We start from the raw sequence: 26219 nt of genomic DNA, 5'->3' as shown, positions 1-26219 counted from the left end.
TCAAAAGTGGTGAGTGGTGTGCACGCCTCCGAAGTCTGACCAGGAGCGCCGCTCCATCTACCCCTTCTGCGGCGACGTTGTTTGGGTCGGCTCTGGGGTTAGATCCAATATCCTGGGTGGTGGTCTGAACAAAGGATCCGTTTCGGAAAAGTCGTATTCCTGGTCGTAATGTAAGTTGACGTCACTCTTATATCCAATAGTTCTTCCCGGCTGTATGTAATAACACTAGATTTTCTGGGCTAATAATGTAAGAAATAATACATAAAAAAACTAAATACTGCATAATTTCCGAAGGACTCGAAGCGAGGCGATCATCTCTGTTGCGCCATCTTGCTAATTGACACCATCTGCATTCTGACAGACAAATCTGGTTGACGGTCAGGAGAACACTGCCTGCCCCAATGCATAGTGCCAACTGTAAAGTTTGGTGGAGGAGGAATAATGGTCTGGGRCTGTTTTTCATGGTTCGGGTTAGGCCCCTTAGTTCCAGTGAAGGGAAATCTTAACACTACAGCATATAATCACATTCTAGACCAGTGTTTCCCAACCGGGGGTACGGGTACCCCTAGGGGTACGTGGGCAGTCCCCAGGTGGTATGTGGGAAGATTTTCAAAAATGTGAAGGAAAAATATTACCCCACAAAAAAAATTATTACATTTAATTAAATTTGAATAGGCAGAAAAACATTTACTGAGGTCACTGGTGTGAAATCTGTAGTTATTTTATAGGCCTAGTTTTTGACTTTACTTTTGGGGTGTGAGCAATGCTCTGTCGACCTGGCCTCTGGGTGATCGCCCGCCCGTTGGCTCAATGTTTGATCCTCTGCTCGTACCAAGTGCACGTGATCCTTTGCTCCATGCGCTAGATTGCCTGCCGCTGTTATCCTCACAGAAACTATGATGCTGATGAACTGAAGGCTGTACCATTGTCAAATAACACTGTGTGCCGTAGGGACGATGACACGGGCGTTGATATTATTTATCAACTGGTGAAAAAACTATAATAATTCCGGCCCATTTTCTCTGCAGTTGGACGAATCGACTGATGTCAGTGGGGAAGCCCAGTTGATTGCGTTTGTGCAATACAAAGACATTTCGGAAATTAATGAGCACATACTGTTCTGCAAGAAGCTAACGGGGAGATCTACAGGTGAGGATGCGTTTCACGTTATTGACAACTTTTTATCAGAGCACTATCTGGATTGGAAATCCTGTTTTCCTGTGTGCACGGATCATGCTGTATCAATGCCTGGGAGAGTGAAATTATGAAATGCCCACATAAAGAAGGTAAATCCCACTCTATCATTCACAGGCATTGGCTAGCAAGAGAATGAGTCCTGAGTTACATGATGTTTTGAATGACGCCGTGAAAGTGATTCACTTTATCATGTCCAGGCTTCTGAATCACCGATTGTTTGAAAGGCTCTGTAATGACAGTGGGACGGAGCACAAGCAGCTACAGCTTCACACTGATGTCCGTTGGCTATCCAGAGGGAAATGCTAGCGGCTTTTTGAACTGCGTGCCGAACTAAGTGATTTTCTGTCTGAGCATTCACACCCCCTTGTGTCTGTGTTTGAGGACATAGACTGGAGAGCCTGCCTTGCCAAACTTGCTGATGTGTTGASCAAACTGAAAAACCTGAATCGAACTCTGCAAGGTAGACACACACATCCTAAAGATGTATGACAAAGTGTGTGGATTCATGAAGAAGTTCAAACTCTGGGMGAGGAAATGTGAAGATGGGGAAGTAAGTGGTTTTCAGAAGCTTTACACCTCTTTTAACAGGTGATRTTGACAATAGTGCAAATAGTAAGCTCACATTTATCCAAACTCAACAGTGAGTTCAACTCCTACTTCCCTGACATTGAAAACAAGTCTGCCAAACTAGACTGGGTGCGTCAACCACCTTTTTCTCAAATTTACAGCAAATCTAGGAATCACGCCGGTCGCAAACGCATAAGGGGGTACTTCAGGCAGGTCAAAGTGTTTTAGGAGTACAGAACCTAAAAAAGGTTGGGAACCACTGTTCTAGACGATTCTGTGCTTCCAACTTTGTGGCAACAGTTTGGGGAAGGCTGTTTCCTGTTTCAGCATGACAAGACTCCCGTGTACAAAGTGAGGTCCGTACAGAAATGGTTTGTCGAGATCGGTGTGGAAGAACTTGACTGGCCTGCACAGAGCCTTGACCTCAACCCCGGCGAACACCTTTGGAATGAATTGGAACGCCTACTGCGAGCCAGGCCTAATCGCCCAACATCAGTGCCTGACCATACTAATGCTCTTGTGACTGAACGGAAGCATGTCCCAGCAGCAATGTTCCAACATCTAGTGGAAAGCCTTCCCAGAAGAGTGGAGGCGGTTGTAGCAGCAAAGGGGGAACCAACTCCATATTAATGCCCATGATTTTGGAATGAGATGTTCGACGAGCARGTGTCCACATACTTTAATACTTATTGAATTTTCTTTTTAATACATTTATAAATATTTCAAAAAACATAATTCCACTTTGACATCATTGGGTATTGTGTGTAGGCCAGTCACACACAAAATATCACAATTTAATCAATTTTAAATTCAGGCTGTAACACAACAAAATGTGCAAAAAGTTAAGGGGTGTGAATACTTTCTGATACGGATCATAACACATTTATTGATGTGACTTACAGTTTATAAAATGTGTCTAATTAAAGTTTCCCTTTAAGTTACCTGCATTTGATGCTTTACGCCACTATTGCCTCTTTGCTATGTTTATGGCATTTTCTGGTTCAAGACTACCCACTTTTAAATTAAGGYGGGAGCCTCAAAGCAGTGTTAAGTGGCGAGAATGATTTATTTAAAAAAATCACCTTTTACATATACACGTAAGTGCATTAAGAACAAATTCTTATTTACAATGACGACCTGTCAAAAGGGAATCTGCCTGTTCTGGGGCGCAACCAGATCTTGATGGTGACTGTAAGTGATTTCACACCGCCGGTGTCCAGGACAGCTGCTTTCACAAGACATGTGGCCTCCGCCAACACTTTAAACTTATTGTTATTTAATCTGACAAGCCCCCTTCTGACACCCCCCGATTCTAGCTGTCCAACACTGACCCTGTTGAAAGTTGACCCAGAGATATAGTCCCTTTGTCACTGTCCTTATGCACCAGCAGATTATTGTGGTATCACCAGAGAGTACCTTCAGTGTGTATGCTGACTATGTACAGTGCAGGGTCAGTGGTGCATGCCAATACCAGTGTCATGCCAAAATGTACTGTATCCCACAAGTTAGCTAAAGGGTAGGTGTGCGGAAGACTTACTTCTAGGCCTGTGGCGGTCACAAAATTTMATCAGCCGGTGATTGTCAAGCAAATAACTGTCGGTCTCACGGTAATTGACCATTAATTAACATAAACATATTTAGCATCTCCTGGCTTCCACACATAGCCTACAAGCCATTTAAAAAGTCTAATAAGTTCATGTAATATAGCCTACACCTTCACAATAAATCCATTATWTATTTTAGACAGGTCTAAAGAAGCATGATATGAAGAAAATGTAGTCTATTTCAGRAGAAAAGAATAGCATACTCTGAGTTGTCCTTATGTTAGGTCCTAATGTGGCTATGCCAAATGGCTGTGGGCTACACTAGTTCATTGAGCAGAYAAGATTTCCTTCTAATTTCGTTACATTATTTTATAGTATGAAAAATACAATTGAACAAAGCTGAATAAAATATAAATATGTTCTCCACGACACGATTTGAGGGAGTGCGCACATGCGGCTATTCTGTGTTGAGCGGTTAACAAAGAAATAGGTACTCCAATATGCTTAATTTAGAGTTATTAATGTAACTTTAGTTGTTCAACAAACGTTGGGCTATATGTTTTGATTTGTAATACATTGTAAGGCTGCATGATGAGACTCTAATGATGATTTGAAAAAAGTCACTTGAAAGGCATGAGCCCTGCTTATTTTTTTGCATAAKCTGTACACAMTCCAATAGTCTCTCATTCACAATTTGACAAGCACTTGATAATGCCTCGAATTTCACGGCGGCATCCCCTTTGTGGCCGTAATGCACACTAAAAAAWTCCATGCCTTTTGAGGCCCGGAGTGCTGCGTTGTGCCCTTCTCCCTGAGTGATCTCCGCAATCCGAAGCATTTCTCACTCACATGGCTCTCCATCATGTGATCGGGTCTTTCTCACAGGCTACAAGTGAAGACAGACACATCGGGGACRCAATTTGCGCGCGTCCTTATCCAATTCCGAGGTGCATATTGAAGATACTGGAAGAACGTTCCACATTCCACATCGTCAACCAACAAGATRAGTAGGCCTAACGAACAACGAAACCACTAGCCTATGYCAATCTACAATCCCCCATAGTACAAAAGTCGACCCATTCTATTCTGTGCGAGAAATAAATATTCCAAACATAGTCTGGGACAGTTGTGGGATGCGATAGATCCCAAATTAATACAACCACTAGCATAAAAAAAAATGCAATGCAATTTGATGCAATGTGGCTAACACAACAGATCACAAAATGTTGATAAACTATTAGGTTATTTCTACACATTATAAGCGCATTAATGCCCACATGGTGAAATGCTATAAGTGCGAATGTTCCATTAGCAGAAAACACCATTATCAAAAGTGACCGCAAATGCAATCATGCATGTAATGCTTTTATTATGAAGGTGCATTTTTATGGTGAAAACTTGAAACTCACACACTRCTTATACTGTATATGCCAGTTAGGCTCTATACCCCCTGTAAAGCGGATGAAKGTGCTTAGTTTTAARAAGTTATTTGGCCACTTTATTAAAACATATAGGCCTATGGGCTAGGCTACATGAGGTGTGCTATGATTAGAAAAAGTCGCCAAAAAAGGCATTGTTTCTTATGCTGGGCATCATTCACAAGTGATAATATATAATTCAGTATATAATATATATATAATATATAATTCAAGTGATGAGCTAATATTGTCACCYATCAGACTATTCTTTATTTATCTTGTCTTTACAYATACTAAATAATAAATGTGTGAAATTTGTTTTGATTTAGAATGGACCATTATCATGCACCTGTATCGAAACAGGGGCAGTGGGGAAAAATACATGTCATCTATGCACTTAAATAGCGAATGGAGTACGYTTTTCCCCGTGGTTCATTTTCATGCTAGTCAGGTAGGCTATACTCCTGTTGTAAAGATAGGCAATGTGTTTAATATTTGGAGTTGAGAAATAAATATAGTAGGCCTAGCCAATAGAAAGCTGATGGGAACCTCGTTTTCTCCCGCAATTGCAACACCTGTAGAAATGTTGCGCAACATGAGTTCATGGGCTTTCATGAAGTGTTTGATTAGATTTTTGATTACATTTGCATTGATGAGTACCAGGCAGTTAGCAAGTTTTGTAGGCTACTAATGACCATCAGCAGCATCAGAGCTTAGAGAAGCCTAATTACCGTGGAATTTGACTGCCTTCATGACTCGTGCCTGCCGGTGTGGCAGTAATACGGTCACCACAACAGCCCTACTTACTTCCCTATGTTTTGATGGGAAACAAACAAACAGATAAGTTTGCTCTACTGTTCACCCCCTTCCCCAACTCTCTCTACTCAAACATTATTMATTTTGTTACACATCAAACCAAAAYTCACCTTTACCTTCACTGATGTATTCAACCCTCTAGGCACTGAACCAAACTAATTTACAGAGCAGCTAGAATGTTAACGGCTGTAACAACTACAGCAATTTGTGTATATTCTTCAGCAATGTGTGTTATAAGGTGGCGATTATTTGACTAAAGTTAAAGGGGTAATCAGCCCATTTTTTGGACTTAAAAATGTATGATATGTACACATTGATTCTTGAAGAATATAACGTATAAATGCCTCATGAGCTTAGTTCAACTGTCGTACCCCATCAGAACATTGTTTTTGCTTGTTTTACTCTGTTTTTTAACAAAATAAATGTAAACAAACACTATATAGCCTCAAAACATGATTAAAACTATACATTTTATATGGATGGTCAGTCCTTGCATCCATAGCTTTGTCTATGAATTTGAGAGTGGTTACATTTCTCAAGCTCCATCCCTCAGCTTTTTACTGAAACAGGAGCGGGGAAAACACTGTGTTATTGTTTCAACTGTTGATTGCCACTTTAAGTAAACTGAGCAATGCATTACTAGTCGCACATTGTTGAAGAAAAGTTACAAATGAAATCACAATCCCAGATTTTAGTGATATTGATTGTATTTTTGCACAGACAGAGAGTCAGAAAAACAAACATGAACTATGGCTTCAGCTCGAACTAGGGTTACAAGGGTTACAGCTCAACAACATAAATAGCAGCAAAGGCCGATTTGGACTCCATCTCATGGTGAATTACAAAGCAGCTAACAGCTAATTTCCAATAACAATGCTGGTTTTCAAATTACGGTAACAACTGACCCTGCAAATGACCCTTGAAGTCTAAGGTTGGCATTTTCATGGTGCAAAAAGGCAAAGACCAAACTCAATCTTTGCTCTTTTGCAGCATGAAAATGTCTCTGTCAGACTTCGAGGGCATTTGTTACCAGTGTTGTTACCTGAAATGATCCATTAGCATGCTAGCTGCTTTGTAATTKACCCTGAAACGTATTCCAAATTGGCCTGCTATTTATGTTGAGTTGAGCTGGAACCAATGGGGGTTACCCTAGTTTCTGTCTGTTTCTGCGAGTCAGCGCTGTCCACCATTTACATTCTGACAGATCCCAAGGCMCCCAGCTCCATATCCTGGCATGTCGTAGCAGTAAAGCATGTGACTGTAGGGCCTATAAAGTCACCTCTGATGACATGTACATTTTAGTCATTTAGCAGACGCTCTTATCCAAAGTGACTTACAGTAGCAATTAGGGTTAAGTGCCTTGCTCAAGGGCACATCAACTGTTCTTTTCCCCACGTCGTCAGCTCGGGGATTCGAACCGGTGACCTTTTTGTTACTGGCCCAACGCTCTTAACCGCTAAGTTACTTGCCGCCCATACCTTATAGTATATACTAGAGCATGTGATGATCTACAGATAGCCCAAATGGAGTATGATACAGTTCTCATGTTGGGGTGCTATCCTTCCCTTTGCAACTGTTTCTAGAAGGGGTGCTCATATGACCCACATACTACTGATTCAACTCTGTGATGTTGGTTTGATACATTTCTATGACTGTGCCAACAACAGCTATAATATATGCTATTGACATGCTACAAAACTCCTGATACCAGATTTGGCTTTTTTAATGTTATTTTACTCATCCTTTATTTAACCAGGGAAGTCACAGTATGGTTTTACAACCTTGTTAGCAGGAGAAAAGAGGCTGTGCTTGTGGTCACCAGTGATGGATAATTCTAATTCTCTCTGACTCTAGCTGGGAGATCATTGATGCGGACCAGGACAGCAGATCTGGAGCTGGGCTACAGGTCACAGACTCCTGGACGAGCTTCAAGCTCTTTCTGCAGGAGACCTCCTCCTTCAAGCAGCAGAATCCAGGCAAGGTGAGGCAAATGTGGTTTGTAATGCCTGATGCATTATTTTAAATGACTGGATATTCAGTATTTGCCTTTAATCCAAATTGAAAAGTATGATTGATACACTCAATTTACCTTAATTATTTTAGATGCAGCCTGACTCCTGCATTGTATGTCAAGTTCTAAATCAATTATAAAACTTGAGTCCCTTCTCTCCTCATCCTTGCAGCAATGTTTTTATCTTGTTATATCAGTCACTGACAGTCACTCAATTAGCCATGTCAGCTAACAATTTTTAGCGAGCTAGCTAAACTTGTAGTAATCATGGCCAAATACTGACCTGGCACGGAGGGCACGTGCCCAAGGGCCCCAACCTCCAGGGGACCCCCATTGATTTTGTTAGTCCTTCTTACTCAGATATCATATTCACACGGCATAAGTCATTACAAAATGTGTAGAATTGCAGGAAATTAGCTGTAAAAGTGTACATTTGTTCTCTTTGCCCCATGGCAAAATGAGTAGAATTGCAGGAAATTAACTTTAAAACTGTATCATGTTCTCTACGCCCCCTGGCAAAATGTATAGAATTGCAGGACATGAACTTTAACACATAAATTTTTCTCTCCACCGTCAAGAATGGGCCACTAAAATGTTTTGCCATGAGGTGGGGGGGGGGGGCAACCAAATCTTGCTTAGGGCCCCCAAAAAGCTGGAGCCGGCCCTGGTTGCAACCTAATAAATGTTGCTCTCTTTCCTTCTTCCCCATCTTAGTTTTGCTTGCTGGTCTGCAGTTTGTGCACCTTTTTGGCTGTCTTAGGACGCTACATTCCAGGTGCTCTCATCTTATATGTTTTAGGTAAGTTGTTGGCATCATCCTACCGTATCTTTGGACAACTAGCCAATATGCAAGGCACAAAATAATCTGGAGAATGTGTTGATTCAAACTGATGTATCATCACTTTAGTTGAGATTATGAAATGTCTTTATAGTGGAATGTTACAACTCGTGAACCCAGCTTTAGGAAGAAGTTGACATTCAATAAATTGTCCTCCTCCAATTCTGAGCTGAACTATGGTGGTTAATATTTGACATGCAGTATCTTTGCTTCATCCAATGATATTGATTCACTATTTTAATGACCAAAGGATGAATTTATTACTGCTGATCATCATTCACTTGAAGTATGCAAGTGAAGTGCTTTGTCCAATGCCTTACTAATGAYTCCAAAAACGAAATATTCAGCTCTCTAAATACCTCGGAGGATACACGCTAGTGTGGTGGAATATTCTAATCAGGTAAGAGAGACTTTGTCATTTCTTCAAACAATCATMTTTTTTCAATATTGATTAATTATTGCAATAATGAGGCTGGTCGACCCAACACCTTTGAGTATTGGACCGCGAGTCTAACCTTTACAGACAATGCTGTTTCTTATATACACTAAGAATGGTTAGTCATGGCTGGTTCCACCTCTCCCATGCAGATTGGGAGGCAACATAAGCCACTTTGGATTTATCCTGTGGTCATCTGCACCCGGTGCTATTTCCCAGATGCAAGGATGATTAGACACAATATCAATTATGTTCTACTCCCCCAATCTCGGTTACACCCACCACATCTTATCTATGGAATGCCAGCTGTAGGTTTTTAGGATCCTCTCAGTTCACAAAGACATTTGATGAGAAATTACTCATCAAAGCTATTCAATGCATAAACAGTATAACATAATCTTGTAATTTTGCTCTCACACTAGCCTCTTTCGAAGAATTTAATGGTAATTCCAAATTGCCTCKCCAAGGGGTTGCGTAAGGATGTTCCTATCCTAGTTTCCCCTACAGTATCAGAATTTTCCAGGATTGACATGGTATTGTGGATCCCTGGAAATGCAGTCCTTCCGTCAGTCTCACGCCGCCTCCAATTGCGCCAGTTTAATTCCCCGCCGTCAKCAGATTCACACACGTTGCTACGTGTGACATATCTGCATGTAAATGGCTCCTCCTAGGGCTGTGGCGGTCATGAAATTTCGTCAGCCGGTGATTGTCAAGCAAACAACTGCCGGTCTCATGGTAATTGATCGTTAATTAACATATACACATTTACCATCTCCTGTCTTCCACGCATAGCCTTTGGACCTTTGGAACACCTACATTTAAAAAAAAGTTGAATAAATCCATGTAATACAGCCTACACCATCACAATAAATCCATTATTTATTTTAGACAGGTCTAAARAAGCATGATATGAAGAAAATCTAGTCTATTTCAGAAGAACAGAATATCATACTCTGAGTTGTCCTTATGTTAGGTCCTGATGTGGYTATGCCAAATGGCTGTGGGCTACACTAGTTMATTTAGCAGACAAGAATTCTATGACGTTATTTTATGTTATTTTATAGTATGAAGAATACAATTGAACATAGCTGAATAAAATAGAAAGGATATTGTCTCCAAACGATTTGAGGGAGTGCGCACATGCGGCTATTCTGTGTTGAGGAGTTAACAAAGAAACAGCTACTCCTATATGCTTAATTTAGAGTTATTTATGTAACTTTAGTTGTGATACAAAACGTTGGGCTACAGTTGAAGTCGGAAGTTTACATACACCTTAGCCAAATACATTTAAACTCTGTTTTTCAAAATAAAAACAAATCCCTGTTTTAGGTCAGTTAGGATCACCACTTTATTTTAAGAATGTGAAATGTCCGAATAATAGTAGAGAATTATTTWTTTCAGCTTTTATTTCTTTYATCAYATTCCCTGTTGATCAGAAGTTTACATACACTCAATTAGTATTTGGTAGCATTGCCTTTAAAATGTTTAACTTGGGTCAAACGTTTCGGGTAGCCTTCCACAAGCTTCCCACAATGTTGGGTGAATGTTGGCCCGATTCCTCCTGACAGAACTGGTGTAACAGAGTCAGGTTTGTAGGCCTCCTTGCTCACACATGCTTTTTCAGATCTGCCCACACATTTTCTATAGGTTTAGGTCAGGTCTTTGTGATGGCCACTCCAATACCCTTGACTTTGTTGCCCTTAAGCCTTTTGCCACAACTTTGAAGTATGCTTGGGGTCATTGTTCCATTTGGAAGACCCATTTGCGACCAAGCTGTTAAACTTCCCTGACTGATGTCTTGAGATGTTCTTCAATAATCCACATATTTTCCCCTCATGATGCCACATCGTATTTTGTGAAGTGCACCAGTTCCCTCCTACCACAAATCACCCCACAAACATGATGCTGCACCCCCGTGCTTCACGGTTGGGATGGTGTTCTTTCTCCCCCTTTTTCCTCCAAACAATAACCAATGGTCATTAGGCCAAAAGCAGTTCTTATTGGTTCTTGTCATCAGACCAGAAACATTTCTCCAAAAAGTACGATCTGGTCCCATGTGCAGTTGCAAACCATAGTCTGGCTTTTATATGGCGGATCTGGAGCAGTGGCTTCTTCCTTGCTGAGCGGCCTTTCAGGTTATGTCGATATAGGACTCGTTTTACTGTGGATATAGATACTTTTGCACCTGTTTCCCAGCATCTTCACAAGGTCCTTGCTGTTGTTCTGGAGTGATTTGCACTTTTCGCACCAAAGTACGTTCATCTTTAGGAGAGAGAACGCGTCTCGTTCCTGAGCGGTATGATGGCTGCGTGGTCCCATGGTGTTTATACTTGCGTACTATTGTTTGTAACAGATGAACGTGGTACCTTCAGGCATTTGGAAATTGCTCCCAATAATGAACCAGACTTGTGGAGGTCTACATTTTTTTCTGAGGTCTTGGCTGATTTCTTTTGATTTTCCCAGGATGTCAAGCAAAGGATCACTGAGTTTGAAGGTAGGCCTTGAAATTCATCCACAGGTAACCTCCAATTGACTCCAAATGATGTCAATTAGCCTATCAGAAGCTTCTAAAGCCATGACATAATTTTCTGGAATTTTCCAAGCTGTTTAAAGGCACAGTCAACTTAGTGTATGTTAACTTCTGACCCAATGAGATTGTGATACAGTGAATTATAAGTGAAATAATCTGTCTGTAAACAATTGTTGGAAAAATGACTTGTGTCATGCACAAAGTAGATGTCCTAACCGACTTGCCAAACAGTGGTTGGAGTGGTTGAAWAACGAGTTTTAATGACTCCAACCTAAGTGTATGTAAACTTTCGACTTAAACTGTATATGTTTTGATTTTTAATACATTCTAAGGCTGCATGATGCGACTCTAATGATGATTTGAAAAAAGTTGCATGAAAGGCTTGAGCTCTGCTTTGTTTCTTGCGAAGGCTGTATACACTTAATCAGTCTCTCATTCACAATTTGACAAGCACTTGATAATGCCTGGAATTTCCCGGCGGCATCCCCTTTGTGTGGCCATTGTGCTGAATATAATAATTCTAATTCCCTTCTCCAGGCTGCATGCTTCAAAGCACCTCTCAGTCACGTGATCGTGGCTCTCAGTCACGTGATCGTGTCTTTCTCACAGGCGCATGTCCTTATCCAAATCCGAGGCACATATCGAAGATATTGGAAGAACTGTCCACATTTTCTTTTTGTCAGCCAACAAGAKGAGTAGGCCTAACGAACATCAATCTATTATCCTCCATAGTACAAAAGTTGACCTATTCTGTGCGAKAAATATATATTCCAAACCTGGTCTGGGACAGTTGTGGGATGGGATAGATCCCAAAGTAATACAACTAGCATCAAAAAARGTTTTTAAGCAATGAGGCTGACACGACAGATCAGATCGTTTAGCTTAAAATGTTAATAAACTATTAGGCTATTTCTTAACATTATAAGCGCAGCCATGAGCACATGGCAGTAGGCTATAAGCGTAATGTTCCATTAGCAGGAAAACACCATTCTCAAAAGTGACCGCAAATGCATTTATGCATGGAATGCTTTTATTATAAAGGTGGATTTTTATGGTGAAAACTATTTTCCCCAAACTTGAAACTCACATGCTGCCTTATGCGCCGAGAGTTATGGCCTTCTAGAAACCTGTTGAATAAAGCTGATTAATGCTGCATAATTTTTAAGGGAAGTTATTAAGGCAACTGTCAGTTGTGAGACAAACTTTATGCAAAACATATACGGCACTGTGGGTACTTAGAGACTAGCATCGTAAGGTGTGCGACTTATACTTTTGGAAAAAATCGTTAACAAAAGGGCATATGTTTTTTTTTGCCTTCTCTGCACACCAGCTCTAAACCTGTTGTAAAGCTGATTAATGTGCATAATTTTTAAGAAGTTTTTGGCACCTGTAGTTTGTGAAACAAACCTTTATCCAAAACATATAGGCCTGTGGACTAGGGCTACAGTGAGGTGTGGCGACTATACTTTTGAAAAATCGTTAACAAAAAGCCATATGTTTTTTTTTTTGGCCTTACCTGCAACTGCAAGAAATGGCGGATGGCGAGCGTGGGGTGTGGGGCATCATTCTCACAGTGATTAATATATCATTCAACAAGTCGAAAAGGGCTATATATGTGTCACCCATCAGATATCCTTGATTTAATCTTGTGTCTTCATACATCATAGCTAAATTAAATATGTGGTTGAAATTACGTTTGTTGTTAGGTGAAAGTTAGCGCAGTTGTAGGCTCTAACCCATGTTGTGAGTAAAGACTGTCTTTAAAATGGTCTAATATTTGAAGGAAGGTCTTTATTTTGAACCTAACTTGTGGTACTAGGTTTTTTAGAGGGTTGGAGAAGCAACAAACCTTATCAAACATATAGGCGTGGTGGGCAGGGACGCTACATGAGGTTCGGACCTATACTGTTTTGGAAAAAATCGTTACGAAAAACAGAAAAGGCAATGTTTTTTTTTTTGCCTTTTACTGGACAAACAGAGCTAAACCTGTGTAAGGGTGGATTTAATTGTGCATACAATTTTAAAGAAGTTATTGGCCTCTGTAGGTTTGTGAAAACAAACCTTATCGAAACATTATAGGCTGCTGGTGATAGGCTAACATGAGGGTGTGGCGGACTATACTTTTGAAATGTTAACAAAGGCATTTGTTTTTTTGGCCTTACTGGGCCACCAGCTGGGTGCATCATTCGTTCACCGTGGATATATATTTCACGAAGTGAAAGGGGCTAATATTGGGTCACCCTCAGACTATCCTTGATTTCATTTTGGGGTCTTTATCATATCAAACTAAATTAAATATGTTTGAAATTTGTTTGTTAGTGAAATAGCTCATTAGGTCTAAACTGTTGTGAATGATTATAGTCATGCAATTTTAATAAAACAGAAAGTTATTTGGCCAACTGGTAGTTGGAAACAACAAAACCTTATATCCAATAAACACATAAGGAGGCCCGTGGAGGAACTAATACTAGAGGGCTAATGATAGTCGACACTTTATACGCGAAAACGCGTTAAGACAAAACTTTTAAGATACTTCTAAAGAAAAAAAACGAAAAAAAAAAACCACCTTGTTGAAAGAGAAAAATCGTTAACAAAAAGGCATATGTTTTTTTGCCTTACTAACACCAGCTGTGCATCATTCACAAGTGATAATATAATTCACAAGTGAAAGGCTAATATTGTCACCCATCAGACTATCCTTGATTTAATCTTGTCTTTACATATACTAAATAATATGTGTGAAAATTAGTTTGGATTTAGAATGGACCATTATCATGCACTTAATAGCGAATGGAGGCACTTTTCCTTGGTTATGTTCATGCCAGCCAGGTAGGCTATATTTGTACTCCTGTTGTAAAGACAAGCAAGTGCTTAATATTAGGAAAGTTGAGAAATAAATAAAGTAGGCCTAGCCTATAGATAGCTGATGGGATAGTCCTCTTTTTAATAGAGGCCATCACTCTGTTTTCTCACGCAATTGCATAGCCTACAGGAATGTTGCGCAGCATGAACTCATGGGCTCTCATGAAGTGTTTGTYTAGATTTTCGATACATTTGCATTGATGTCCGAGTGATGAGAGGGACAATAGAGTGCTGAGTACCAGGCAGTTAGCAAGTTTGGTAGGCTACTAATGACCATMAGCAGCATCAGAGCTGGTAGAAGCCTAATAACAGTGATAAAGCGGTCACGTGGAATTTGACTGCCATCATGACTCGTGACCGCCGGTGTGGCGGTAATCCGATCTCCGTAACAGCTCTAGCTCCTCCATCTGTTAACTATGTCGCCCCCATATTCTCCCTCTATTATTAGTGCTGGGCGTCTTCCTGTGGCCACTGATGTCAGCGCATGACTTTGGGTTGTGGATGAAGAAGCTGGACTTCGGACTGGAAAGATTCCTTCAGAATATCAGAGAGAATCATGGTAACTAACCACTCCAAGATCGCTCGCACCCACACACACGCACACACAATAATAGCAGATCCACAGATGTTTTATTCTGTGTTKTCTGTTTCAGAAAAGAGACTCCTTCTGGCACAAGCTGACCGGGAGAGTATTGAAGCCGATCTGTCCTCCCTTTTCCCCAAGGTTGGTTCATCCTTTGCTGTAATTTAATTAGAMTTTTGTTGACGATCCATGAAATTCAATGCTCATGATCCATATCTGGGTTTCGCAATAGTGGGGTTAGTTAGTTGTAAAGGGAGGAAGAAGGAAGGAACCATTTTGGAAATGGGAAGGTTCTACCAGATCATGTTCAATAAGAACACAGATGTCAAAACATTTGGCTGTGGGGTGCCCTACTGATCATGACCCAGATGATCTAGCCACAAAAAAACTCTGGTCCCTAGTTATGACCTCGTCACCTGACTCTGGGCCCTAAGTATGACCATGTGGCCTGACAAGGAAAAGGGACTACAGTTTTACCAGGCCAGGTTCAGAAGGGCACACCGTAGCAAATGTTGTACAAAGGACAAGTACATACAGTGGTTGCTCCACCAAAAGTTTTGCGATTATGCTGCGGTACTTAGAGGTAATTTGTGGTTTAGTACGGTACCCTGCATCACCACTTCATTGCTCCAGACCAGCGCAAGGGGGAGTTAGAGCACTGATTATGCTTTTGGGTCCTACTGTGTCTCTAACTGACAATGAATGGGCGACATAAACCTAAATAGAAACTGATAATTGTGCACAACTTCAATATTACTTTCTAAAACTGTTGTTACACTAGGTTTTTATTATTTTATTTTGTTAGGATTATTTTGCTCTTACTGTAGTAGTGTAGCCCACTCCCGACCGGTCACGTTGTACGTGAGGGGTGCAACGGTCTAAGACACTCTACAGATGCTGGTTCAATACCCGTGCTGACCTCGACTGGGAGACCCATRAGATGACTGTAGGTTTTTGGTTTCTCTCCCTCTAAAAACAGAAATAAATCATTCTAAATAACAAACTGTCTTTATTTACAAATTAGTAACAATGTCTCACCCCATGTTCAAGAATGGCCTTTTTCTCGCTCATTTTACGTTATTTGAAAATGAATAATCTCCAAAATATTGTTCTTTTTTAAACAAAGCTATTATTATTATTATTAATTTAGAATTATATAAAAGCCTGTTGGATATTCTCACAGATATATTATTAACCCTGTTATTAGCAGGACAATATATATTGGTCATATTGGTAGTGGCTCCTGAGTGGCACACAATGGGATTGCCTTGCAGTTCTCCAGCTGTATTCACTGAAAGCGCAAGGTTCAAGGCACGAGGGCAGGGGGCACGGGATGGGCCGCAGATACGCACACAGAAGACGGACCTAGCCCATAGGGAAGGGAGAGGTGGGTGGACCCCCACCCTGGGTGGTACAGAATAACACTTTAAGGGGCATTGCACTAATAATGGCAGACTAGGGAAACGTTCCCGCTGTTCTTAGTGCCAGTCTGCACGTTCAAACAAAAACAATGTAACTAATAATGGCATCTTTATGCTTTCGTTAATAAAATAATGATAGAAATACTGTTTCAAAATGCCAATGTTTATTTAGTTATGGGTCAATAACGAATTATTATGGGAATAAATATCACTGAATTACAGAAATATTGGAACAAAGTTGTCTAATGAAGGTGCACAAATTGTTTCTTATTGGAAAACTCTCTTTCAAACACACATGGTCACGTGGTATAGCGMCATTATGGCTATTAGCAGGTAGCTGGACAATAGACTTGCCTAGAAGGAGGGTAGGGGGAGAATTCTATTGTCAAATGTATTTCTTCAGTTACATTGGCTGTGTCACAACCGGCCGTGATTGGTTGCAATTTCAGTTTAATCCACCAGAAAAGACAAAACAAATAATACAACAAAAAGTATTATTATTATTATGTATTAAATCTGACCGTRATTGGGAGTCCCATAGGGCGGYGCACAATTAGCCCAGCGTTTATCTCCCTCTAAGAACAGAAATAAATGTTYTGGCGTTTACAAATATTATTTTGGCCTTTATTCAGATTACAATTGCTCACTTTCATTTTTTTGAAAAYGAAATAAYCTCCAAAATATCGTTATATATTATCAAGTTGATGGCACGGTCATATAGCGGCACCTACATAAAGCTGAGTGACTCACTCATTCATGGCTTTGGATCAAGTACTAACATTCTTTCTGATAGTCTTTAATAAWGAAATGTTTTGGTTAACCTGACCTGGACACCATGTACAGTATTATAATAGCCCATTATGGGCTATTAGCAGGACAATATACCTTTACAAACACCTCTCTGTATTTTGATACTTTGTGTATGGGGCTTCCSCAGTGGTGCAGCTGTCCAAGTCACCGCATGCAAAATGYGTTTCTACAGATAGATTGGTTTYAATTTAGAATCCTCCAATCCTCTATATGTAATTATTGGTGGAGAGTCACGTCRTATTTTTCGATATACTGTAGGCCTACCGTAGGCAACRTAGGTAGKCAACGTAGGTATATTGTCCTGCTAATAGCCCATAATGGGCTAATAGCCCATAATGGGCTATTATAATACTGTACATGTTATCCTGACATGGTGTCCAGGTCAGGATAATCAAAAMAWTTMTTTATTATAATGTGCTGTTAAAAGTGGTGTAGGTCTTATTTATTTAAAAAGCATATTGAAGTTAGAAGCAATAGGATTTGWRGCAATAGCCTACAATTATTTTAGCACCGTTTCACGCTGCTCTGAGACAAGCATGGGGACTGGTCTTGATAAATCAATGAGATTTTTATTTTGACTGAATCTCCGTTTGGGTATTGGTTAGACTACAATTATGGTGTAGAAATGTTATGCTCTTAGTGTAACCTTTATTTAACTAGGCAAGTCAGTTAAAACTTCTTATGGCTGGGATCCCGTTAACGGGATCGATATGACAACAGCCGGTGAAAGTGCAGGGCGCCAAATTCAAAACAACAGAAATCTCATAATTAAAATTCCTCAAACATAGAAGTATTTTACACCATTTTAAAGATAAACTTGTTGTTAATCCCACCACAGTGTCCGATTTCAAAACGGCTTTACGAYGAAATCACACCAAACGATTATGTTAGGTCAGCACCTAGTCACAGAAAAACACAGCCATTTTTCCAGCCAAAGATAGGAGTCACAAAAAGCAGAAATAGAGAAAAAATGTATCACTAACCTTTGATGATCTTCATCAGATGACACTCATAGGACTTCATGTTACGCAATACATGTATGTTTTGTTCGATAAAGTTCATATTTATATACAAAAATCTGAGTTTACATTGGCACGTTACGTTCAGTAGTTCCAAAACATCCGGTGATTTTGCAGAGAGCCTCATCAATTTACAGAAATACTCATAATAAACATTTATAAAAGATACAACTATTATGCATGGAATTATAGATACACTTCTCCTTAATGCAACCGCTGTGTCAGATTTCGAAAAAGCTTTACCGAAAAAGCACACCATGCAATAATCTGAGTACAGCGCTCAGACAACAAATCAAGCCATTCAGATATCCGCCATGTTGTGGAGTCAACAAAGTCAGAAATAGTATTATAAATATTCACTTACCTTTGATGATCTTCATCAGAATGCACTCCCAGGAATCCCAGTTCCACAATAAATGTTTTATTTGTTCGATAAACCCCATCATTTATGTCCAAATACCTCCTTTTTGTTAGCGCGTTTAGCCCAGTAATCCAAATTCATGATCCGCGAGCAGACACAAAGTCAGAAAGTTCCGTTACAGTCCATAGAAACATGTCAAACGATGTATAGAATCAATCTTTAGGATGTTTTTATCATAAATCTTCAATAATGTTTCAACCGGAGAATTCCTTTGTCTTCAGAAATGCAAGCTAACTATCACGTGGCACTCTGCCAGACCCCTGACTCAAAGAGCCCTCATTCCCCCCTCCTTCACAGTAGAAGCATCAAACAAGGTTCTAAAGAYTGTTGACATCTAGTGGAAGCCTTAGGAAGTRCAATATGACCAATATCCCACTGTATATTCGATAGGCGATGAGTTGAAAAACTACAAACCTCAGATTTCCCACTTCCTGGTTGGATTTTTTCTCWGGTTTTTGCCTGCCWTATGAGTTCTGTTATACTCACAGACATCATTCAAACAGTTTTAGAAACTTCAGAGTGTTTTCTATCCAAATATACTAATAATATGCATATCTTAGCTTCTGGGACTGAGTAGCAGGCAGTTTACTCTGGGCACCTTACTCATCCAAGCTACTCAATACTGYTCCCAGCCATAAGAAGTTAAGAACTAATTCTTATTTACAAGGACAGCCTACTCCTTCCTCCCCATCRGRGAATTGAAACCCGGTCTCCCGCGTGCCCGCACGACACRGGGATTCTTTAGCTAAATAGCCAAGTACTGTAGCCTACTCCCGACCATCACGTTGTACAGCGTCATATTTTCCGTTTCATCCTAACGGAAACCCAGAGGGTTTTTCGTTTYAATTGGAATAGAAACACCATAATATTAAGCAAATTAATTAAGCAAATTTTCTTAAAATCAGTCCCATATACTTACAAAAAWGGKTTTAAATTCTCTAGTACAGCCACTATTGAAGGCCATCAAATGCTTCTCAAAGATGCCCTCTGGTGGTCAAACTAGCACTAACTGGCATTAATGGTACCAGTGGCACTTAAATAACATGCCATAGAATTCTTTGGCACCACGCAAGCTGTGCTGCAGTACGCTGCAACTTTTAAAGGACAAACCACTGTACTGTATGTATTCTTATTTGACTGTTCAGGAAGTAACTTTCTGTTTCCTAAAACAAATGGCCTACCGAACATTACCCAGAAAAAAAAGTWAGGTCCTAATAATGTTACTGTACTTGCAACAGTTGGACTCCACAGTTTGTAAGGAGATGTCTATATCGGATACAGAGGCCTCTGATGTGACGTGGACAGACAACGGAACATTTAACCTGTCTGAGGGACATACGCCCCAGACTGAGAACTCAGATGGTGAGTGTTACTGTGTGTGTGTATTCCAGTGTGAGTACATATGCAATATTCCAAACATTTAGAATCAAGTGCCGTGACAAGTATTTTCAATTGTGTGATCGTTTTTGTCAACTCAAAATGTCACCCTATAATACAAAGTAACTGTAATTCACATGAACAACATGGTGGTTTTTATTTTCCTGCAGACCTAGACAGAGAAGAACTATTCATAGGGGGCCTCCCGGAATTCCCCTCCTTGGACAACGGCACCAATGGGGAGGACGATGACGACCTGAGCATCGGCCTACCCACCCCCCCTATCCACCCACCCCAGCACAGCAGAGCCAGGGGGGGGTCCGAGCCCCCCCTCCAGGGGGACCCTTCCACCCAGGCCATGGAGTTTGTCCACAAGATGGCAGGCAATGTCATTGCAGCCGCCGCCACCGCTGTCATTCAGGAGAGGCTGGAGGCCGCCATCGGTAGCATCATAACCACAGACCCCCACCCCAGGTCCCTGCTGTTCGCCAACCCCACAACACTGCTGCCCCTGGACCTGGCAGAGGAGTCATCATCGGACAGCGATGTGGAGGAATTTGAGCTGCTGGACCAGTCCGAGCTGGAGCAGCTGGAAGGGGAGCTGGGCCTTGGGGCGAGCGCAGCAGTGGCGGCCAAAGAGCCCAAAAAATCATTGTCTTCTTCCAGTGGCTTCTTTTCAAAACTCCTGGGCCGCCATTGATTAGAGCAGGGGTGTCAGGAGGATGTGGTGCAGGTCTAGTAGGGGGTTAGAGAGCACGTGGAGACAGAGAGGGGCCTTGTTTGGGGGGTGGTGGGTGGGAAGGTTAGGGGTGCAGAGACTGTGGGGGTTTGACGAAACAATATGGTGTTGCATTCTTTTTCCAGTTGTACTAAAAATGAATACTCCTGCATTACATGATCGATATGTTCGAGAGCGAGAGGAAGGGGGTGTTCAGCAAGCATGATGCTATATGGAGATTGGAGATGTGGAGTTGTCAGGGGGCTGTGTCAGTATTGGTGTGGTGAGATTGTGACTTTTATTTAACGATTTTCACATAATCAACCTGTAGTAAAGTTATGGGTAGGAATGGAAAGGAGTGGTGGTGTTTAAAACATTTGTGTTTTGTTGGTCAATTTCTTCAACAAATGATCAGGTCTATGTAATTATCAAACATATATTAGTAATGGAAAGGAAACACACTCTTTGTTTAAGTATTAAAATACTCATTTTAGTAATACAATTGTACGCAGAAGTTGATGCAGAGTACAGTATATGCTAGTTCTCCCCAAGTTCTGCAAAATGTCTAAGACATCCTGTAACTCATAGCCTCCCYAATCCCCCTTACATAACTTTCCCTAGCAACAACATTTTAATAAGTAAAGTAAAAACTCAGAAGTGGGTTTGACCAAAACTTGACCTTTCATCACAAGTATAGAGTCATAGCAATGTGAACGAGTATAATCATCTTTTGACAGGTGGCTGGTTTCATCAGGTCTGTGGCAGCCTTGTGTTCTCAGCCTTGTGTTCTCGATAACCACGGTGGGATCCAGACTGGTGGAGTCTGAATGTATACGCCTTCTGATAGTGTCTGAAGGTCACAACACTCAAAGCAGGTGTTAACAACACAGAGAGGTCTCCTGAGGAGACCTTACAATTTATCATAACATAATTTATTAACCCTTTAAAAGGTATGAGGCCTTGGTTTAACCTTCTTTAGTTTCAAGATTCATACACTGGCCGATTGGGCCCATTCAACTCCATCACCCATTAATCAACAGTACAGCTTAATTCGACCAGACCTACGACAACGATGACAATCATCTGTGCTAACAATGGAACCAATTGTTCAAACCCATACTGTTTGTGCGTATTGGTTCTTACTGAAGCACAAGTAAGGTAACAAATCCTGTAGTTAACTGGAACATGCAACGATGGGATGACAGATAATAGTATACATTATATTTTGTATAATTTTTTTCGTTTTTCTAATTTTGTATATTTTTCATTAAGCCATAATATAGGTGAGGGACTTCACATTTTACGACATGCAATAGGTCTCACGGTATTATGTATGGTAATCTTTTGACTTTTAACGGATGTTCAGTAACACTGTACCTAAAGGGATATTCCTCTCAAATCTAACATACAACCTTATATTTTGAGTGGAACATCCTTTTAAAGTTCATTGTCTGGGATGCTGACATATGACTGATACAAGAATGTTGTAATTTCTCTTTGAACATTTTGTGACAAACCATTTATAAGTTCATTGGGCCCTGACTTTTCCTGTCAATGTTTCCTTGTCTAGTGACTTGGTCAGGACAAAGTAATTGAACTGACATAGCACTTGATTCATTCTGCTTGTGAATGTTTCATCAGTTGTCACAAACTATGAAGTCAGTGTCTATTAAGTGTTATGACAGAATCCATGTCAGTCAGGTGGCAGTATTATAAAGGAGTTATAGCTCTCCACACTTCAAGCAAAAATGTTGCTCCACATTTTATTTGTACTTGTACCTTATTATTTGACAATGCAACTAGGCACTTGGGACATAATCACTTAGTAGTGACAGTTTTAAACTTCATGCAAACAGAATGTAAGATCTCTTTCATTGGACATGAAAAATTCACCCTAACAGCTTGCACGGTACATTATTGAGATTGTCTGTCGATCGCAAAGAGAAGGGGTAATTTAGAAAATTCACCCCAAAATGTTTAGGTGGGGATATGCAGCTGCAAGTTGCCATAGTTACTKTGTAATTTGTTTGAAGTTAGTGTTCGCCTTCTTGAGTAAAGTTGAAGGGCTAACTGAGCTCAATATGTCATAAGGAATTGACCAAGCCCACAAATTGGGAAAAACAAACATTATTTCCTATTGACCCCCATTGTAAAAGAGCCAACTTCGTCATAGATTTTTTGTTATGCCCGAAAAGCTGTAACCAGGTCAAAAATCCCGACCTACGGTTTGCAATGCTCCCATGTAGGAAAATAGAGCCTGCGAGAAGAGCCCTTTGGGTTCAATCTATTCGGAGTGGGAAATTGTGGGGACCCTGTGTCAAAGTAGGCTACACGTAGCTATGTGTGTGGGAAACATTTAATGCCAGATAAAGACATTTAACTTGATTAGTATAGTCAGTTTGTAACTCCAAACTATTTTTAGCTGTATAGTCCATTTGTTTGCGTTTTTGGTATTGGCTAGCTTAATGTTTCGGGCGGGAGCTAGCTAGCACTCACTCATGTGGCTGCTAGCACCATAATGAAAAGGGGCATGAAGGAATCCCTATAATATGCTCTTCTAAGTAGTGACAATGCTCGGGAGCAGGCAATGTTAAAAATGTATCTTTAGACATGTACTTTTCTTAAATGTAGTTTTGTAATTGACGTAAACAAGCAGACAACAAGAGAAAAGTCAAGTTTTTGCTGTGAGCCAATTGGTAACCTAGGTAACCACAGGTTGGTTTGCCAACAGGCAGGCAGGGCTGCTGCGTTCTATCTAATACCGACTGGGACTATCCAAACAAAATAACAAAAGTTATCAGACCAAGCTTGTGTTTCCGATGATTGACAAGGGTAGGAGGTGCATCCTGGGGGAAAATACATTTCATACTGCGCAACACTTAATTGATTATTGAATATGCCAATAATAAACCCCTGTGCTAAAAACAAGATTGACAACGTGTAATAACCATTAAAAACTAACCGAAGAGATTCTCCATCATATAGCCTGCCTTTTTCTAAATATATGCTATGACTGTCAAGACAAATATATGCATTTTACACCACGGAATATGAACATATAACATATAATCAGGAGTTTAAACAAGCCATTTATTGATTACAATAGCCATGAGTTAATATGCATTCTGTTCGCTATCATGTCAAATCATGGCAGTATGTAATTGCCTTAGTGACAAATTCACTGAACTGTGTCTTCTYTAAACTGCTCAATAGTTTCTTCACATTAGAAAGATCATCTTACACACTTGTGTGAGTTGTTAGCTATTTGTCTGAAGTGAAGCATAAGCAAATTGTAGTTGTATGTAAATGATCAAGAATATTATTAATAAAGTGTGAAAATGTAACACCTTGTGATTTCTCTGTGTGTGTGAATTCTCCTCAGAACAAGCCACACATTTCTATAAACTTGTATTTGTGTTTTTTGTCAAATGCACAAGTACACTGAAATGCTTAACTTGCAAGCCATTCCCAACAATGCAGTAGTCAATATCAAAATACTATTTAAAAAAATTATATATATATATACAGTACCAGTCAAAGATTTTGGACATACCTACTCATTCCAGGGATTCTTWATTTTTTTACTATTTTCTACATTGTAGAATAATAGTGAAGACATCAAAACCATGAAATAACACATATGGAATCATGTAGTAACCAAAAAAGTGTTAAACAAATGAAAATATATTTTATATTTGAGATTCTTCAAAGTAGCCACCCTTTGCCTTGATGACAGCTTTGCACACTCGTGGCATTCTCTCAACTAGCTTCATGAGGTAGTCACCTGGAATGTATCTCAATTAACAGGTGTGCCTTGTTAATTTGTGGAATTGCTTTCCTTCTTAATGTGTTTGAGCCAATCAGTTCTGTTGTGACAAGGTAGGGGTGGTATACAGAATATAGCCCTATTTGGTAAAAGACCAAGTCCATATTATGGCAAGAACAGCTCAAATAAGCAAAGAGAAATGACAGTCCATTATTACTTTAAGACATGAAGGTCAGTCAATCTGGAAAATGTTAAGAACTTTGCAAGTTTTTTCAAGTGCAGTCGCAAAAATCATCAAGCGCKATGATGAAACTGACTCTCATGAGGACCGCCACTGGAAAGGAAGACCCAGAGTTACCTCTGTTGAAGAGGATAAGTTCATTAGAGTTAACTGCACCTCAGATTGCAGCCCAAATAAATGCTTCACAGAGTTCAAGGAACAGACACATCTCAATAACAACTGTTCAGAAGGGACTGTTCAGTCCTTTGGTCTGATGAGCCTGATTTTTGGTTCCAACCGCCGTGTCTTTGAGACGCAGAGTAGGTCAACGGATGATCTCTGCATGTGTGGTTCCCACCGTTATACGGTGCGTATTGCAAGTCCCTCCCCCCATAGTCTTCATATTTTGATGCCTTCAAATGAAATCTAAAAAGGGATTGAATTTGATTTCCCCCCCACAGATCTACACAACCTAGTCCACATTTTCAAAGTGAAAGAAAATGTATAGAACATTTTCTGAATTAGTAACAATAATTTAAAAAAACAAAATGTCTTGACACCCCTGAATTAATACTTGGTGGACGCACCTTTTGCAGTCATTACAGCTGAGAATCATTTTGAATATTATTCTAACAACTCTTAGTGCAACATATATCCATTGTTTTTGTCAAAATTGCTCAGTAAAAATGGTTGGAAATCATTGAAGGACAGCAATTTTCAAGCAAAAGTCAGGACTGAGACTGGACCACTCAGGAACACTCAACTCCTCTTGGAAAGCCATTCTGTTGTGTCTTTGGCATTAACATTTGCGTAATTCTACCGCTGAAAAATAAAACTATATCACAGGGTTAGGTTTTCAGAAGACTGACAAGRGCTGTCCTCTAACTGTCACGCCCTGACCTTAGAGAGCCGTTTTATTTCTCTATTTAGTTAGGTCAGGGTGTGATGTGGGGTGGACATTCTATGTTTTGTATTTCTTTGTGTTTGGCCGAGTGTGGTTCCCAATCAGAGGCAGCTGTCTATCGTTGTCTCTGATTGGGAATCATACTTAGGTAGCCTTTTTTCCCACCTATGTTGTGGGATCTTGTTCTTGTATTGTTGCTGTTGAGCCCTACAAGGCTGTATGTTTTGTTGGTTCTCTCTTTCTTGGTTTTGCTGGTTATCATTAAAGAATATGATTAACCTACCCCACGCTGCATCTTGGTCCACTTCTTCAGACGAGCGTTACACAAACTTTTTACCTGGGGTTTGCGCCTTTCATATTTTTTATCCTGACAACCCCCCCAGTCCCTGCTAGTAACAAGCATACCGATAACATGATGCTGCCACCACAATGCTTGAAAATACAGAAGGGTTCACTCTGTGTTGGGTTGCATTGGATTTGACCCAAACCTGTAATTTTTTATTAAGGCCAAAAGTATATTTATTTGCTGTGTTGTCTGGCATAACAGATTTTTTGCAAATAGAAAAGATGATTTTAACACAGGCTTCTTTTCACTTTGTCATACATGCCTAACCAATATCCCAAATAAACCGCTTGGTGGCAGTGTAGTTTTGACTTTAGCAAAGGAGCTTTAAAAATGTCATGAAGTAGCAGAGTTTGAAGTTCATGAAGAAAACACTATGCACGTGATTAGGGTCATGGAAAGCAACACTAGCCTGGCT

The 26219-nt window shown here is 40.2% G+C and overlaps 1 protein-coding gene and 1 long non-coding RNA gene across 3 annotated transcripts in view; both read left to right on the top strand.

The window, feature by feature from the left end:
• retreg1 (reticulophagy regulator 1) overlaps window positions 1-20674 on the top strand; it is a 70540-nt gene extending 49866 nt beyond the window's left edge. For both annotated transcript variants that reach the window (XM_023977629.2, XM_023977630.2), the window contains 6 exons: window positions 7397-7523; window positions 8268-8352; window positions 14668-14778; window positions 14873-14943; window positions 19712-19835; window positions 20021-20674. In XM_023977629.2, the coding sequence (XP_023833397.1) occupies window positions 7397-7523; window positions 8268-8352; window positions 14668-14778; window positions 14873-14943; window positions 19712-19835; window positions 20021-20550 (1048 nt within the window). In that variant the 3' untranslated portion in view covers window positions 20551-20674. The remainder of the gene's footprint in view (window positions 1-7396; window positions 7524-8267; window positions 8353-14667; window positions 14779-14872; window positions 14944-19711; window positions 19836-20020) is intronic.
• The window catches only part of LOC139023444 (uncharacterized), a 295267-nt gene that overhangs the window by 211255 nt on the left and 57793 nt on the right, over window positions 1-26219 (top strand). The gene's annotated exons all lie outside the window — the stretch shown is intronic.

Source organism: Salvelinus sp. IW2-2015, linkage group LG32 (assembly GCF_002910315.2).
Source record: "Salvelinus sp. IW2-2015 linkage group LG32, ASM291031v2, whole genome shotgun sequence".
NCBI lineage: Eukaryota > Metazoa > Chordata > Actinopteri > Salmoniformes > Salmonidae > Salvelinus > Salvelinus sp. IW2-2015.
The sequence above is the reverse complement of the archived record's forward strand: the minus strand, read 5'-3'. Positions and strand labels throughout refer to the sequence as shown.